At 42.7% G+C, this 14,004-nt stretch overlaps 1 protein-coding gene across 2 annotated transcripts in view; it reads right to left on the bottom strand.

Annotated features, from left to right (window-relative positions):
• Positions 1-12,837, bottom strand: part of GFPT1 (glutamine--fructose-6-phosphate transaminase 1) — a 51,851-nt gene extending 39,014 nt beyond the window's left edge. For both annotated transcript variants that reach the window (XM_049785049.1, XM_049785048.1), the window contains exons 1-3: positions 12,802-12,837; positions 3,876-3,983; positions 261-368 (exon numbers count right to left, since the gene is read on the bottom strand). In XM_049785049.1, coding sequence (XP_049641006.1) covers positions 261-368; positions 3,876-3,983; positions 12,802-12,808 — 223 coding nt within the window. In that variant the 5' untranslated portion in view covers positions 12,809-12,837. The remainder of the gene's footprint in view (positions 1-260; positions 369-3,875; positions 3,984-12,801) is intronic.
• Between the last annotated feature and the right edge of the window lie 1,167 nt (positions 12,838-14,004).

Raw genomic sequence — 14,004 nt, 5'->3', positions numbered from 1 at the left:
GCATCAAAGGAGCATTCATTTTTCTAACTCTCTAGAATAGCAACTCTCCTTTGCCCTCCTCTGAACCCAAATTTCACTGCTTTTACTGCTGACATCAACTAATATTAGCAACTCCCCCTCCTGTACTTCACCTTCCTCACCTGCAAAAGGATGAAAATGTGACCTAGCTCCATGGGTTCTAATAAGGAACAAGTGAGTTTATACTCAGTACTTAAGAAAATGCCCAGAGGGACAGAAGAAACAAAGATAAAACTAATTACTGTGAACTTCTTCATCCAACGCTTTCACTTTCCCTTTCTTCTTGATGAGCTGGATTTTGCAGGCATTGGCTTCCCAATCTTTGTCATTGCCACCATCAAACCCCACACCTACATGGAGCACAGGGCAGAAAAGTATGATTTAGATGATCACTGTAGCAGACACTTTGATTTAAAAACATTTTTTTCATCTAAGTGGCTACTCAATTCAACATTTCCTAAACACCTATTCATGATAAGAACCAAGATGATTGTTAAGAGATTAAAACACGGGGCTAGAGCAGTGGCACAGGCGGTAGGGCATTTGCCTTGCACACGCGAGCGTAGGACAGAATGCGGTTCAATCCCCTAGCATCCCATATGGTCCCCCAAGCCAGGAGCAATTTCTGAGCGATTTCAGGAGTAACCCCTGAGTGTCACCGGGTGTAGCCCTCCCAAAAAAAAACAAAAAACAAAAAAGAGATTAAAAAGCAGAAATAACTCAGTTATGAGCTTCAAAATCTAAGCACTTGCTAAGGAGAAAAGGAAGTGGTCAATTCAATCATAACTGAATGTGATTTTAGGTTAAAAAGCTAAAAATACTACAGGGTGCAAGTGGCAGGCAACTGAAAAAAGACAAAAGATGGACGCTCAAAGGATGACTAATAGAGATGTTGACTAAAGGGGGACAGATCTTTGGAGATTCTATTTATTGTCCGAAAGAATGTAAAAATCTGAAAGCAATGGAAAAGCACTGAATAGTTTCAAGTCCAGAGGGAGCATGACAAAAAAACTTGAGACAGCTCTATTTGGATGTAGTATATAGAAGATAGGCTGAAAGGAAAAATAGAGAAGAGAGGAGCTACATCACTGATCTAAGAGCACAGAGGAACAACGTGGAAAGTAGGGACAGTAAGATAGAGGGGTGTGGTTTGTCCAGAGAGAAATGCCTGGGAGAGAGTTGGAGGTATAGATTTGTATTTCCTTGGGAAACACGTCTGGATTATGTCACCTAAACTATATTTAGAAGGTTGATAAAGTCAGAACTCGCCCAAGAAGATAAAAGGGGGGGGGGGGAGACTAGGAAAGTATATTGAAGAACATGATAGCAAAGCAGTACTGGAAGAAAAATAACTTCCCCCAGAGCTAAAAATAAAGAAATGATCAGGGGTCACAGAGGCCAACATAATACAGCAGGAAAGTGCTTCCTTAGCATACAGCTGACTGGGTTTTATCTCCAACATCCCTGAGCCCCACCAAGAGTGATTCCTGAGTATAGAGCCAGGAGTAAGCTCTGAACACTGCCAGGGGTTATACCCAAAAACAAAGCCAAAAAAAAAAAAAAAAAAGAAAAGAAGTAATCAATGTTAGGATAAGGCTATGATGCCAAAAGGTATCAGATGACAAAGGAAAGTTTTAAGAACAAAGCAATTGTGGAACTGAGCTTCTACTAGTGGTACAAAAAAAAGTACATGACATCTGGTGATATAAAGTGCACAGAGAGAGTTAATACAATAGGCCAAAGACTGTTATTAGAAAGGCCTCCTTTCTTGTTTTTGTTTTTGTTTTGGGGCCAAACCCAGTAGCACTCAGAGGTTACTCCTGGCTTCTGCGCTCAAAAATTGCTCCTGGCAGGCTCAGGGGACCATATGGAATGCCAGGGATTGAACCCAGATCCATCCCGAAACGTCTGCGTGCAAGGCAAATGCCCTAACTCTGTGTTATCATTCCTTTCTAGGCCTCCTTTCTATGCTGGGAAACTTGCTAGCATCTGGATTTCAGGAAAGTTCAAAGTAGCCTAACTAAATAACTCACTGGGGTCAAGAGATAGAGCAAAGGAGTCATGCACATATTCTGAATACAGGAGGCGCAGATTCCATCCCTGGCAACAAATGGTCCTCTCAAAACTGCAGGCAGAGACTCTTGCCCTCAGCAAGGAGCTGATAGTAGCCCCTGAGCACCACCAGCTGGAGCACCCACTACCCAGTGGAAAAAAAAAGAAAGCTCCACAGCATCTAAACTGTACTAACAATCTATATATTGAATAGCTGCTCCTTTTTAGGAATTTGAAATGTAACCAGTCCCCATTAAAAACTTTGGGGGAGGGCCTGGAGAGAGCACAGCAGTGTTTGCCTTGCAAGCAGTCGATCCAGGACCTAAGGTGTTGGTTCGAATCCCAGTGTCCCATATGGTCCCCCGTGTCTGCCAGGAGCTGTTTCTGAGCAAATAGCCAGGAGTAACTTCTGAGCACTGCCAGGAGTGGCCCAAAAACCAAAACCAAACAAACAAACAAAAAAAAAACACCTTTGGGGGATGGGACTGGAGTGGTGGCATGGAGTGGTAAGGCATCTGCTTCGCCAGCACTAGTCTAGGATAGACCTTGGTTTGATTCCCAGCATCCCACATGGTCCCCCAAGCCAGGAACGATTTCTGAGCGCATAGCCAGGAGTAAACCCTGAGTGTCACTGGGTGTGACCCAAAAAAACAAACAAAAAACAAAACAAAAAAAACCACCATAGGCATGGAAGAAAAGGGAAAATAAAGAGTATATAAAGCAAAGGTCTTCAAGAACTGTGCTGTATCATGAAAATGCCCAAGTGACTATTTTGTTTGTTTGTTTGGTTTTGGTTTTTGGGCCACACCCGTTTGACGCTCCGGGGTTACTCCTGGCTATGTGCTCAGAAATCGCCCCTGGCTTGGGGGATCGAACTGTGGTCCGTCCTACACTAGTGCTTGCAAGGCAGACACCTTACCTCTAGCGCCACCTTCCCGGCCCCCCAAGTGACTATTTTTTATAACAACATTCTTTTTAAAAAAAATATACAACATTCGGAATAAAAGATACCCATAAGAAGTAATATTCCACTAGATTTTTTTTTTCAATAAAGCTTTCTTTATTGAGTGATAAAGCTCTCCAAAACTTAGGCGTGTGCACCAGCCCTGAGCATCCACTAGATTATTTTGAACATTTTCAGACTTTAAATACATAATTATTTATGAAAGGTGGCAATTTTAATTCTACCTTTTCTCTCTCTTTTTTTATTTCTTTCTTTCTTAAATTATTTTTATATGTGCTTGTGTTTTTTTCATAGTTGCATTATCTAAAATAAAATATGATTAGTTTTTCCTAAATTGCTAAGTTTGTATCCAAAATAGATAATGATTTTGTGGCAGATTCTTTTTGTATATAAAAATAAGAACATACAATTGTTTTATCAGGGATAAATTAAATGGAAAGAGATGTATTGCTCTGATGACTCATTTAATCATTATTTATACAAAGATGGGTTTGATCTCTACGTTTAAAAGCAAATAGGATATAATTTTCTTTCCTATTGTCTTTGTACTTTTTAAATATATAAGTTCAAAAGCAACAGAATATAATTTTTTAATATTGTCTCTGTGACTTTTAAACTTATTATTTTTATATTGCTATTAAAATGAGCTTAAAAATATCTCAATGGAGGGGGGAGAAGCAATACTCTTATATGAATGGTAATATAGCTAAAGTCACAGAAATATCCTTCCAATATGAGAAAAAATAAAATAATTCATATTTTAATTCACACACATTACTAAAGACAAAAACTTCTCTGAGTCAAAAATCATGCAAAACCCAGATTTTTTTAAAGGAAATACCAGCAGAATCATATCCTCTGTACTCCAGTCTCTGAAGGCCCTTGATCAAGGTCTCCAAGATTTCTCTTCTTGTACGAGGAACATGGTAGTTCAAGTAAGCAAATATACCTGAAAATGAACAAATAATTAATATTAATCATTTAATCTCTTAATTAATACTTAATTACTGTTAATGCTTAAAGAGTCAAATATGATGCAATGATAACAAAATCCTCATTTGCCTTAATTAAGTATAAGCTATGCTCAAGTGGAAAGCTAGAACTCAACTCTGTTTTCCTATTTTTTGCTTTGGGGGCTACATCTGATAGTACTCAGGGGTTACTCTTAACTCTGGGCTAAAGGAACCACATGTAAAAACCTGCAAGGAAACCACCTTGCCTCCTGTACTATCTTTCTAGTTCCTAGTACCCAACTTTAAAACATAAAAATTAGGGCCAGAGCAGTAGCATGAAGCAGTAAAGCTTCTGCCTTACCAGCGCTAGCCTAGGACAGACCTCAGTTCGATCCCCAGGTGTTCCATATGGTCCCCCAAGCCAGGAGTGATTTCTGAGCGCATAGCCAGGAGTAACCCCTGAGCATCACTGGGTGTGCCCCCCCCCCAAAAAAAAAGACATAAAAATTAAAGGAACGGGAGCCAGAGTGATAACACAGCAGGCAAGTCTTTGCCTTGTATGCAACCAACCTGGGTTTGATCCCTGGCATCCCATATGGTCTCCCAAGCCAGCCAGGAGTGACTCTTGAGTTCAGATTCAGGAATAAGCCCTGAGCAAAGGCAGGAAGGCACTTGTCTTGCATTCCATTGACCCTGGTTCAAATCCCTACCACCACACATGGTCCCATGAGCACTGCCAAAAGTCATTCCTACGCACAGATCCAGGATTAGCTGCTGAATACCACTAGGTATGGCCCAACCTACTGTCCAATAATACTAAACTGAATGTAGAAAAAAATACTGAAAAATAAAGAAGGGGAGGCTGTGATTTGCTTCAGAGAACAGAACACGCAGAGCACGTGGCCTTACTGAGCTAGGTCCTCAGCTCATTCACCAGTGTCTCACCCCAGCATCTCTGGGTCCATGCACAGATGGGGTTAGTCCTGGGTCCCCATACACTTTTTGGAATTTCCCACCTCAAATAACTAATAAGAAAAATCTCACTTCAAAGTGTGTAAAGGCTATGAAGTCTTTTTTTAAAGTCACATCATGTGGTTCTCAGGGACTGCACCTACCATGGGGTTGGGGGGACCATGCAGTGTTAAAGATCTTAACTGAGGCTCCCTCCCACAAGCAAAGTACATGTTTTATCTAGTCTTCTGATTCATTTCCTGCCTGTGATTTCAATTTTGAATTTCTGTTAAGTATAAAAACCTAAAGGATATATGATGAAATAAATTCTATTTTTTCCACAGTAGCTATTTATAAAGTTGGTCATACAAATCTTCCATCTCTGAAACTTTGTCAATTAAAAAAACATTAACCAATCAACAAATGTATGGTATATATCCAACATTTAAAGAAAAACATTCTCAGAAATAAGTATTTGAAGCAACATCAGATCTAACAAAACTATACAGATGAAATAAATTTTCTTGCTTCCAGTGACTATGCTATCAATACTTCAAAAAAAGATCACAATTCCCATGAGTGTGCTCTAGAGACGGATGGTCTCCATTACTGCCCCAGACACTAAATTGCTAACAAGTCAAACAATTTTCTAGATAATTGTCTCACCTTCTGCCTGTGTCTAATTGTTCTGAGTGTGGTCTAACCATCTCCTCTATTTCTCATATTTTCTGTAAACCTGAAAAGAGCTTGGCTGAACAGCTTAGAAAATTGGGGCAGAAATTATTCACAAGTATATATTCTGCTGGTTCCCTAATCAGTGATGTTAATAAGATTCATCACCGACCTACAGTACAGAGTATGAGAGGCCAGGAAAAGAGCTCAGGTAGGAAATCAAGTGCCTCTAATGTGTGAGGCCCTGAGTCTGATACCCAGAACTGTCTAACAGAGCACAGGGCTGGGTCCCTAAAAGAAAAAAAAGACACTTAGAACAGAGCAATGCCTAGAGGCCACTACTAGCAATACTTGGGGACCAAACAATGACAGGGTGAAGCTCAGGATTTCTACACAGAAGTCTCTCTCAATCTCTGTCTCTCCCTTTCTTCCCTCTCTTTCTTCTCTCTCCCTCCATGCTTCTTTACACCCTTACTCCCTCCCTCTCTCTCCTAACTCTCCTCTCTTTCTCACATTCCTTGGCCTCCCTGACCTCCCAGAATGTGTCCTAAAGCTTTAGAAATTGAGAGCACTGATTTGTAAGATTCTCCTATTTGCTTTATTTTTTATATTCCCTATACTGATGCATTTCCGAATTAGTGGCATCTTCAAGTTAATGAAATAAAAACATGCCTTTCCCTTAAAAAGAAAGAACACTTATAAATAACCATTACTGTCATGTTGTGGGTAGAGAGAAGGATAAAAATAAATTACTCTAACAATCACTGGTTAGGATGATGACAGGTATAAAGGCTGTCAATAGTATAGACCAGCCCAGTGTCAGTACTAAAGGCCCCCAACAGTTGACCTATTAGGATTAAAAGACTATCTATAATCCTTGGGGTATCTGGAAAAATATAATAAACAACTAATTAAGCATGTGGGGGCATGTTAACTATGACAGAACTTACAACTCAAAATAGTACTCATCAGAGCAGACAGCAACTATTGATCGTTATTTTCCAGGCCTTGAAAAAAAAACAGTTCTACTTAAGAAAACCACAATAGGGGCCGAAGTGATAGCGCAGTAATAGGGCATTTGCCTTGCACGCAGCTGACCCAGGATGGACCTGGGTTCAAACCCGGCATCCCATATGCCCCCCCCCCCAAAAGCCTGGAGTGATTTCTAAGCACATAACCAGGAGTAACCCCTGAGCGTCACCAGGTGTGACTCAAAAAACACAAAAAAACAAGAAAACCACACTAGTGGCTAGAGCAGGGGTCCTCATACTACAGCCCATGGGCCACCTATGACTGAGGACATTTATCTGGCCTGCCAGGTGTTTTTGCTGCTGTTGCCTGTCCTGCTTAGCAGCCAACTCATCTGGGCCCATATGTACATGTGTGGCATCTGCACTACACTCTCCAATCCCCTTCCTTCTCTCTGTCTCTCAGCTTTTCTCACTCTCAGCAGGGATGCTCTAACTTCTGCCTGCAGGCCTCTATTGTTCAGAGTTTTCTTTTAATCTATAGTAGACCCTCCTGCAGTCTGAGAGAAAGTGAACTGGTCCCTTCTTTAAAAAGTTTGAGGATCCCTGGGTTAGAGAGATAGTAGATAGAGATAACAGATAGTTACCTTGCATGCAACTGACTCCATTGGATCCCCAAAGCACTACCAGCAATGAGCCCTGAGCACAGAGCCAAGAGTGACCCTGAGCACTGCTAGGTGTACTCCCAAACCCACCTCGTTCTTCCCACCCAGAAAGATCAAACTCTGGTATCTCTGGTAATTACTTCAATGCCACATACGGAACAGGAGGATGGGACACAGGAGATTTTTGATTCTCCAATCACTACACATTTCTTCAGTGTCTTTTAATGGCATCTGTTTGGAATTCCCATCTCTCCAACTGAAGCAGACTCTTGCGCCCACACGTGTCATTCTCAGAATAGCAGCTTAAATCCAATGACACAAAAGCAGTATGAGCACCTTGATGCATGAAACAATCAGACTCACTCCGGGTCACAGACTTGATACACCTAACTAAAAGCATCTAGTGGGAGTTAAGACTATCAATACTCGCTGAAATGAAAACTAAAGGCAACTTTTAGCTGAACAATCAGACCATTAAATGTTCTCATGCCTGGTTGGAATTTTGACCTTATGAGTAAGAAGATTTCTTTTTTGATGGACAACTTCAGTATTTTGAGACCCTAAAAACTTCAATGATATATCATTGCTGTGTACAAATGCATTTTCCACATTTCATGCTTTCTATATCAAAATTCACCTACAATGCCATTTAACACAAGCTACAAATTTATTTTTTATTTTTGTGTGTGTGTGTGTGTGGTTTTTGGGTCACACCCGGCAGTGCTCAGGGGTTATTCCTGGCTCCAGGCTCAGAAATTGCTCCTGGCAGGCACGGGGGACCATATGGGACGCCAGGATTCGAACCAATGGCCTCCTGCATGAAAGGCAAACGCTCTACCTCCATGCTATCTCTCCGGCCCCACAAGCTACAAATTTAATTCAGTATCATCGCTGAGATTCAAGTGATACAAATGTGAACATTTCTTTGATCTCCACATAGATAGCCCATATACACTGTCACAACCCAATTATATACTTAGCCCTACCAGACAGGAGTAATCCCTAAACACAGAGCCAGAAGCCCTGAGCACCACCAGGTGTGCAACCAAGAAAAAGAAGTAAAAGAAAAGAAAAAAAAAAAAAAACACCACTGAGTTAAAGGGTAGGGATGTTGCTCAATAGAATGAATGACTGTTCTTTGAATACAGGAGCTTCAAATTTGATCCTGGCACCTGAGCAGCACAGACAGTGAGAGACCCCAGGAGTAATCCAGAGCTCCATCCAAACAGCCAGGAAAACAAAAAATACTGGGTTAAACAAAGTTAACAGAAATACTTATAGAACTTCCTTGAGCTTTAAATCTTCCAAAGCCCCAATCCTCACAGCTATGCTGTAAGTCTTTTCCCATTATCTACTACTAATTACCAGCATCGACTAACTTCTCACTTTCCTGGAACACAACTGAGGAAATAATGATTAGGCAATTCTCTTTTCTTTTACAACCACTTCATTTTCAGTATGACTTCCAGGGATATACTAATAGTACAGGTGTTAAAAGTTAACTAGACAGTCAGGAGTCATTTTAAGTTTCATTTTTAAGGATCCTTTTCAAGATTCTCTTAAATTGCATGTCCCTTACGGCTTGTAAATAGGATTTCATTTTCAAAAACTCCATATAAATGCAGTATCAAGCCATCTAAATTACCCTTTTGTAAATTTTTTTCTAAAACATTTTTATAGGGGTTGGAGCACACCAGGGCTCTGTATTCAGAAATTACTCCCGGCTGTGAATGTGGTTTGTTTGCTTGCAAGGCAAGTGTCCTCTCTACCTGCTCTACTATTCTCTCTGACCCCCACTTTTTTTTTTTAAAGATCAAAAAAGCCTGTTAAAAGTCGTGACTAGAGGGGCCGGGCGGTGGCGCTAAAGGTAAGGTGCCTGCCTTGCCTGCGCTAGCCTTGGACGGACTGCGGTTCGATCCCCCGTTGTCCCATATGGTCCCCCAAGCCAGGAGCAACTTCTGAGCACATAGCCAGGAGTAACCCCTGAGCGTTACCGGGTGTGGCCCAAAAACCATAAAAAAAAAAAAAAAAAACATAGCTAATTTTGGGGCCGGGTAGGTGGCGCTGGAGGTAAGGTGTCTGCCTTGCAAGCGCTAGCCAAGGAAGGACCGCGGTTCGATCCCCCGGCGTCCCAAAGTCGTGACTAGGGGCCAGAGTGAGAGCACAGCAATAGGGTGTTTGCCTTGCATGTGGCCGACCCAGAACGGACGCATATTCGATTCCCCTAGGATCCCATACGGTCCCCCCAGTCTGCCAGGAGCGATTTCTAAGCACAGAACTAGGAGTAACCACTGAGCACCATCACCAGCTGTGGCAGAAAAACAAACAAAAAATACTGCGACTCTCTTAAGTGATCTGACACTCATCAAAACCAGAAACAATGCAAATTAAAATAACCGTGAATTTCAATTAATCAAAAATAAAATAAATTTGGAAGACACTGTTACTCTTTTCTGTGAGAATCACAAAGCTAATTAATATATTAAATATTCCAAGAAATCTTCCATTTTTAAAAAGTCAACTCAATACTATCTAACCTTTCTTTCGAAAGGTTATTCGAACATTTTTGTCATTGTTAATTCATTAACAGGACAACACAATCTCAAAAGCCTATCCTGTTCAGACATATGACTGGAAAAAATATATCCCAGAATACAAGCCCTCATTTTTCTGCTTCGGAATTTTATGAAGCTGAAACAAAAATATGTGGTTACAAAAATCCTACAATGAAACTATGTTTTCCCATCTAATCTCATTTTCATTCAATTCTCTAACCAAAAATTTTATTTTAGCAATTACGATGTGGGAGGGTAGAAGTACAGGGATTCTACCATTTTGCCTTCCATACAACCAACCCCAACAGACACTCGTTCAATCCCTACCTATTTGGTCCCTGAACACTAACTAGAGCAGCACCCAGCACACAGCCTAGAGAGTTGTCATCGAGCCCAGCACCTTTGTTTGGCTCAGTCACCTCACAAAAAAATAAATAAATAAAAGATATGGGAAGGAAATAAAGATGAACCTAGATACTGGGAATAACTCAGTGGTTAAAAAAAAACAAGCGAACAAAAACCCAACATGCTTGTAAGTAAGCTCTCAGATTCTTAAGTATCATCCCACTTGCTTCAAGCACAATACCCCACACACACACACACACACACACACAAGAGAAAGTATGCAATTTCTGGCACACAGTTACCATGTGTGTAAGGATACTATAAACTAAGTGTGTGAGCATAATAAGCAAGCTTGTATCCCCAGGGAGCTCAACTAATGAATACAACTCCTGGCAAGAATATGTGCAACAAAACCAAGTATGCAGGCCTTCACAAATAGCACTATCAAGTGTGTGCCTAACAGTAACAAAAGAGGGGGCCTGGAAAGGGGAATGAATATTTTTCTTAAAGAGCAGAGAGGCTAACAACTTGTGTTGCAAGCAGCTGATCTTGGTTCAATCCCCAAACACTTTCAGGAGTGATCTCTAAGCAGAGAGTCAAGAGTAAGTCCTCAGTACTGCCAAGAGCAGGCCAAAACAAACAAACAAAAAGCAACTACAATTCTGGCCTGACTTAAATAAGCAAGTCCTTAGAAATGCCCTCAATACCAATACTTCATTTATTCTTTATCAACTGTTTCCTGAGCAATAAAATGTGGAATGGGGATGCTGGCTGTGCAGAAACTCTTAATAATCTCCACCCTAAAAATAAAAGCCTTGTATAAATGTTGACTCCCCATTTTTCCTGGAACAGGATGAAGAAATGACCAGCAACCAAAATCCCACACACCTGAATGGGCTACACCTCTTTTTTTTTTTTTTTTTTTTTGGTTTTGGGTCCACACCCAGCGGTGCTCACGGGTTACTCCTGGCTCTGCGCTCAGAAGTCGCTCCTGGAAGGCTCAGGGGACCATATGGGATGCTTCGGTTTGAACATAGGTCCATCAGGGGTGGGACACATGCAAGGCAAATGCTCTACCACTGTCCTATTGATCTGGCCCTGGAAATTGGGTCAAGAACAGTTAATTACCACGGGTGGCTCTCTGGGGATTAACCTATTTGCAAATTCTCTAGCACATAGCTTCAAACTCAATTCTGTGTTTTGCAAAACCACTCTACTCACTAGACATAGCAAAAGCATAACTGATTCTAAAATCTGCTCCATTCTAATAATTTCAATAAGCTATTTATAAGTGTTTGTATTTGTGTGTGTTTTCTAATCTACTCTAAATTTAAACCTGCTCCTCAATTTCAAAAGATAAAATCTACATAAAGTTAAATACAAGGAAAATAAACACTAATGAATACAGCCAACTCTTGCTCTATCTGATCTTCTTGCAAAAAACTACAGAGAAGTTTCTCAAATAGCTCCAATTCTCATTATCATAGTTCCCCTTTAGGATTTGCCTTCCAGAGGTAATGTCGTTAACAAAATTTCAATGAACTAAAAATACAAGTCTTTTTTTTTATTGGTAATGGGCAAATATATCAGCTCTGAAACAGTAATATGATCCCTTTTACTAACTTGGTTTTGTCTGTTTTGGGGGGGTGGGTGTCAAAATTTGGCTGTGCTGACGTCTTCCTCTTGATTTTTCCACTCTGGGATCACCCCTGACAGTGCTGAGGGGACTATATGGGGTACCCGGGATTGATCCTGGTTCTTTGCATGAAAATCAAGTGCCCTATGGGCTGGTATTATGATTCCATGTAAAACATGTTTAAGTAATACTGAAACAACCAAGTCTCATGCCATAATAAATAAATAAGTAAATAAAAAAAAAAAACTCTAGGCATTAACTGTTATAGAGCTTGGAACAGTTTGATTCAATGGGATGTAATCAAGTTAATTGAATCGAATCAATTTCTCATAGCTAATATTATGTGAATGCACGAGCATGAAAGGATTTACTGTCTGTCCAAAATCAGGGTCACTTCTGGGCCTCTTTCACTAGAGAATCAGTCCAATTGCCAAGTTATTGATCAAACCCTCAGGTTATGGTGGCATGTCCATTCTCAAGGCACTGCCGAAGCCTTACCAATGATGATTTTGCTATTGGGCCTGCTTTTAATAAATAAAAAAAGAAGCCAAATAAGAATAAATATTTCTAGAAAAGAAGAATCCAGCCGATGCCAAAGTACAAGTGGGTACTTGCAATGCTTTGCAATGCAGCTGACCTGAGTTCAATGCCCAGCACCTTATAGAACCCCGGGATCCCTGAGTGCAGAGCAAGGTGTAGTGAAAAAATAAATAAATAAATAAAACCCTTAGTACCATCAGATGCAGGCCCCCCGAAAGAACCACCACAACAAAGGAAAATCCGAGGTCAGTTCCAGGGGGGTCCCACCCCTTGTTCTACAGGTTGTCTGTCTCACTATGCCGGAGGGGGGGGGGAACCCAGCCTCTGCACTGCACCCCCGATTTCCCTGAGCCCTGGATCCATTTTCCCTCCTTTTGCTTCCCTTCTGGGCGCAGAGCAGACCCCTGGACCCTCCGATCGCCCCAGGGGCCAGACTCCCATCCCGCTGCACCTCGCAAAGGCCCGCCCCGCGCTCCCCTTACCGCACATGATGCAGAGGGCACGTCTGAAGAGCAGGAGTCGAGGTTGCAAGCACGCACACCCGTGAGCTGGGAGACAACCTGAGCGCTTGCGTGGGGTCGGGATTGGAGGCGCGCCGAGCCTGGCGATTGACTCCCTAGGGATGCGACCGACGGCCACGCCAAGGACTGTCTGCTCAGCCTCCGGGGCTCGCCAGCAACGGCCTCTCGGCCCCGCCCCTCGGCGCTCACCGCGCCGCCGCTGCCGCCCTGCGCCGTTCCATTGGTCCAGCTCCACGTCGCTCAAGCTATAATCCCGCCTTTCTCTCGTAGTTACGCCCCGGTGTCACCACGCCCATCGCGTCGCCCCGCCCACGACCACGCCCCCGAGCCCGCGCGTGCGCGGTTCGGCTGGCCTGCTGGCGGCGGAGACGTGGCACCGGTTGGTGGCCGCACGCATCCGCTTCAGGTTCCTGGAGGAGCCGCCCCGGCCCTCCTCCTTGGGCGAGCCCGGAGAGGCGCCGCGGGGCAGGAAGGAACCTAGTGACCCCCCTGGGAGTGACGTCAAGATGAGGGAAGAGGAGAATGGATAGAGGGGGGACTGTTTGCCAGGTAAATAGGAGGAGGCCTATTGACTTAAGGCCTGCAGCTCCCCACCGGAAGTGGCGCTCGGAGGTAAACTCAAGCAGGAGGAAGAAATTCCTTGGAACAAGCATTTGAGTGAAGGACAGTCGCACCACATCGACCTGACTGAATGGATTGGGGTACCCAAGCCCTGCACCCTCTGCACCGCGCCCTTCAGCTTCAGCCTGCATTTTTTCATTTATTAAGGGAGACATTTCAGTTCCCAAGTTAGATCTGCTTGGCCTCTCTCAAAAGTCCTGGATATCTCTGCTCCATCTCGCTGTGGACTCCACAACCCTCAGGAGGACGGAAAGGAGGGGCCACTAATGCTCAGGCATTCAGCATTCGTGCACCAGAGCCCTGCATGCATGGCTCAGTGGGTTCACCACAAAGAGCTTGAGGGGCACTGGAATTGCCTGGAACTGACAGACATGACAGTCTGCCATGTGACTCACAAGGGGATGACTTCGAAGAATGAATGCGCCCTTCCTGCCAAGGCACTTCATCCCAGGGAGGATGTTTCTGAGAATCTGAGAGTTTTTAAGAAGACTGAAATATAATGCCTTTAGTCAAACATAGATGGTTATCAGCACCCTCTTCTGG

This window comes from Suncus etruscus, chromosome 12 (assembly GCF_024139225.1).
Source record: "Suncus etruscus isolate mSunEtr1 chromosome 12, mSunEtr1.pri.cur, whole genome shotgun sequence".
Classification (NCBI taxonomy): Eukaryota; Metazoa; Chordata; class Mammalia; order Eulipotyphla; family Soricidae; genus Suncus; species Suncus etruscus.
The sequence above is the reverse complement of the archived record's forward strand: the minus strand, read 5'-3'. Positions and strand labels throughout refer to the sequence as shown.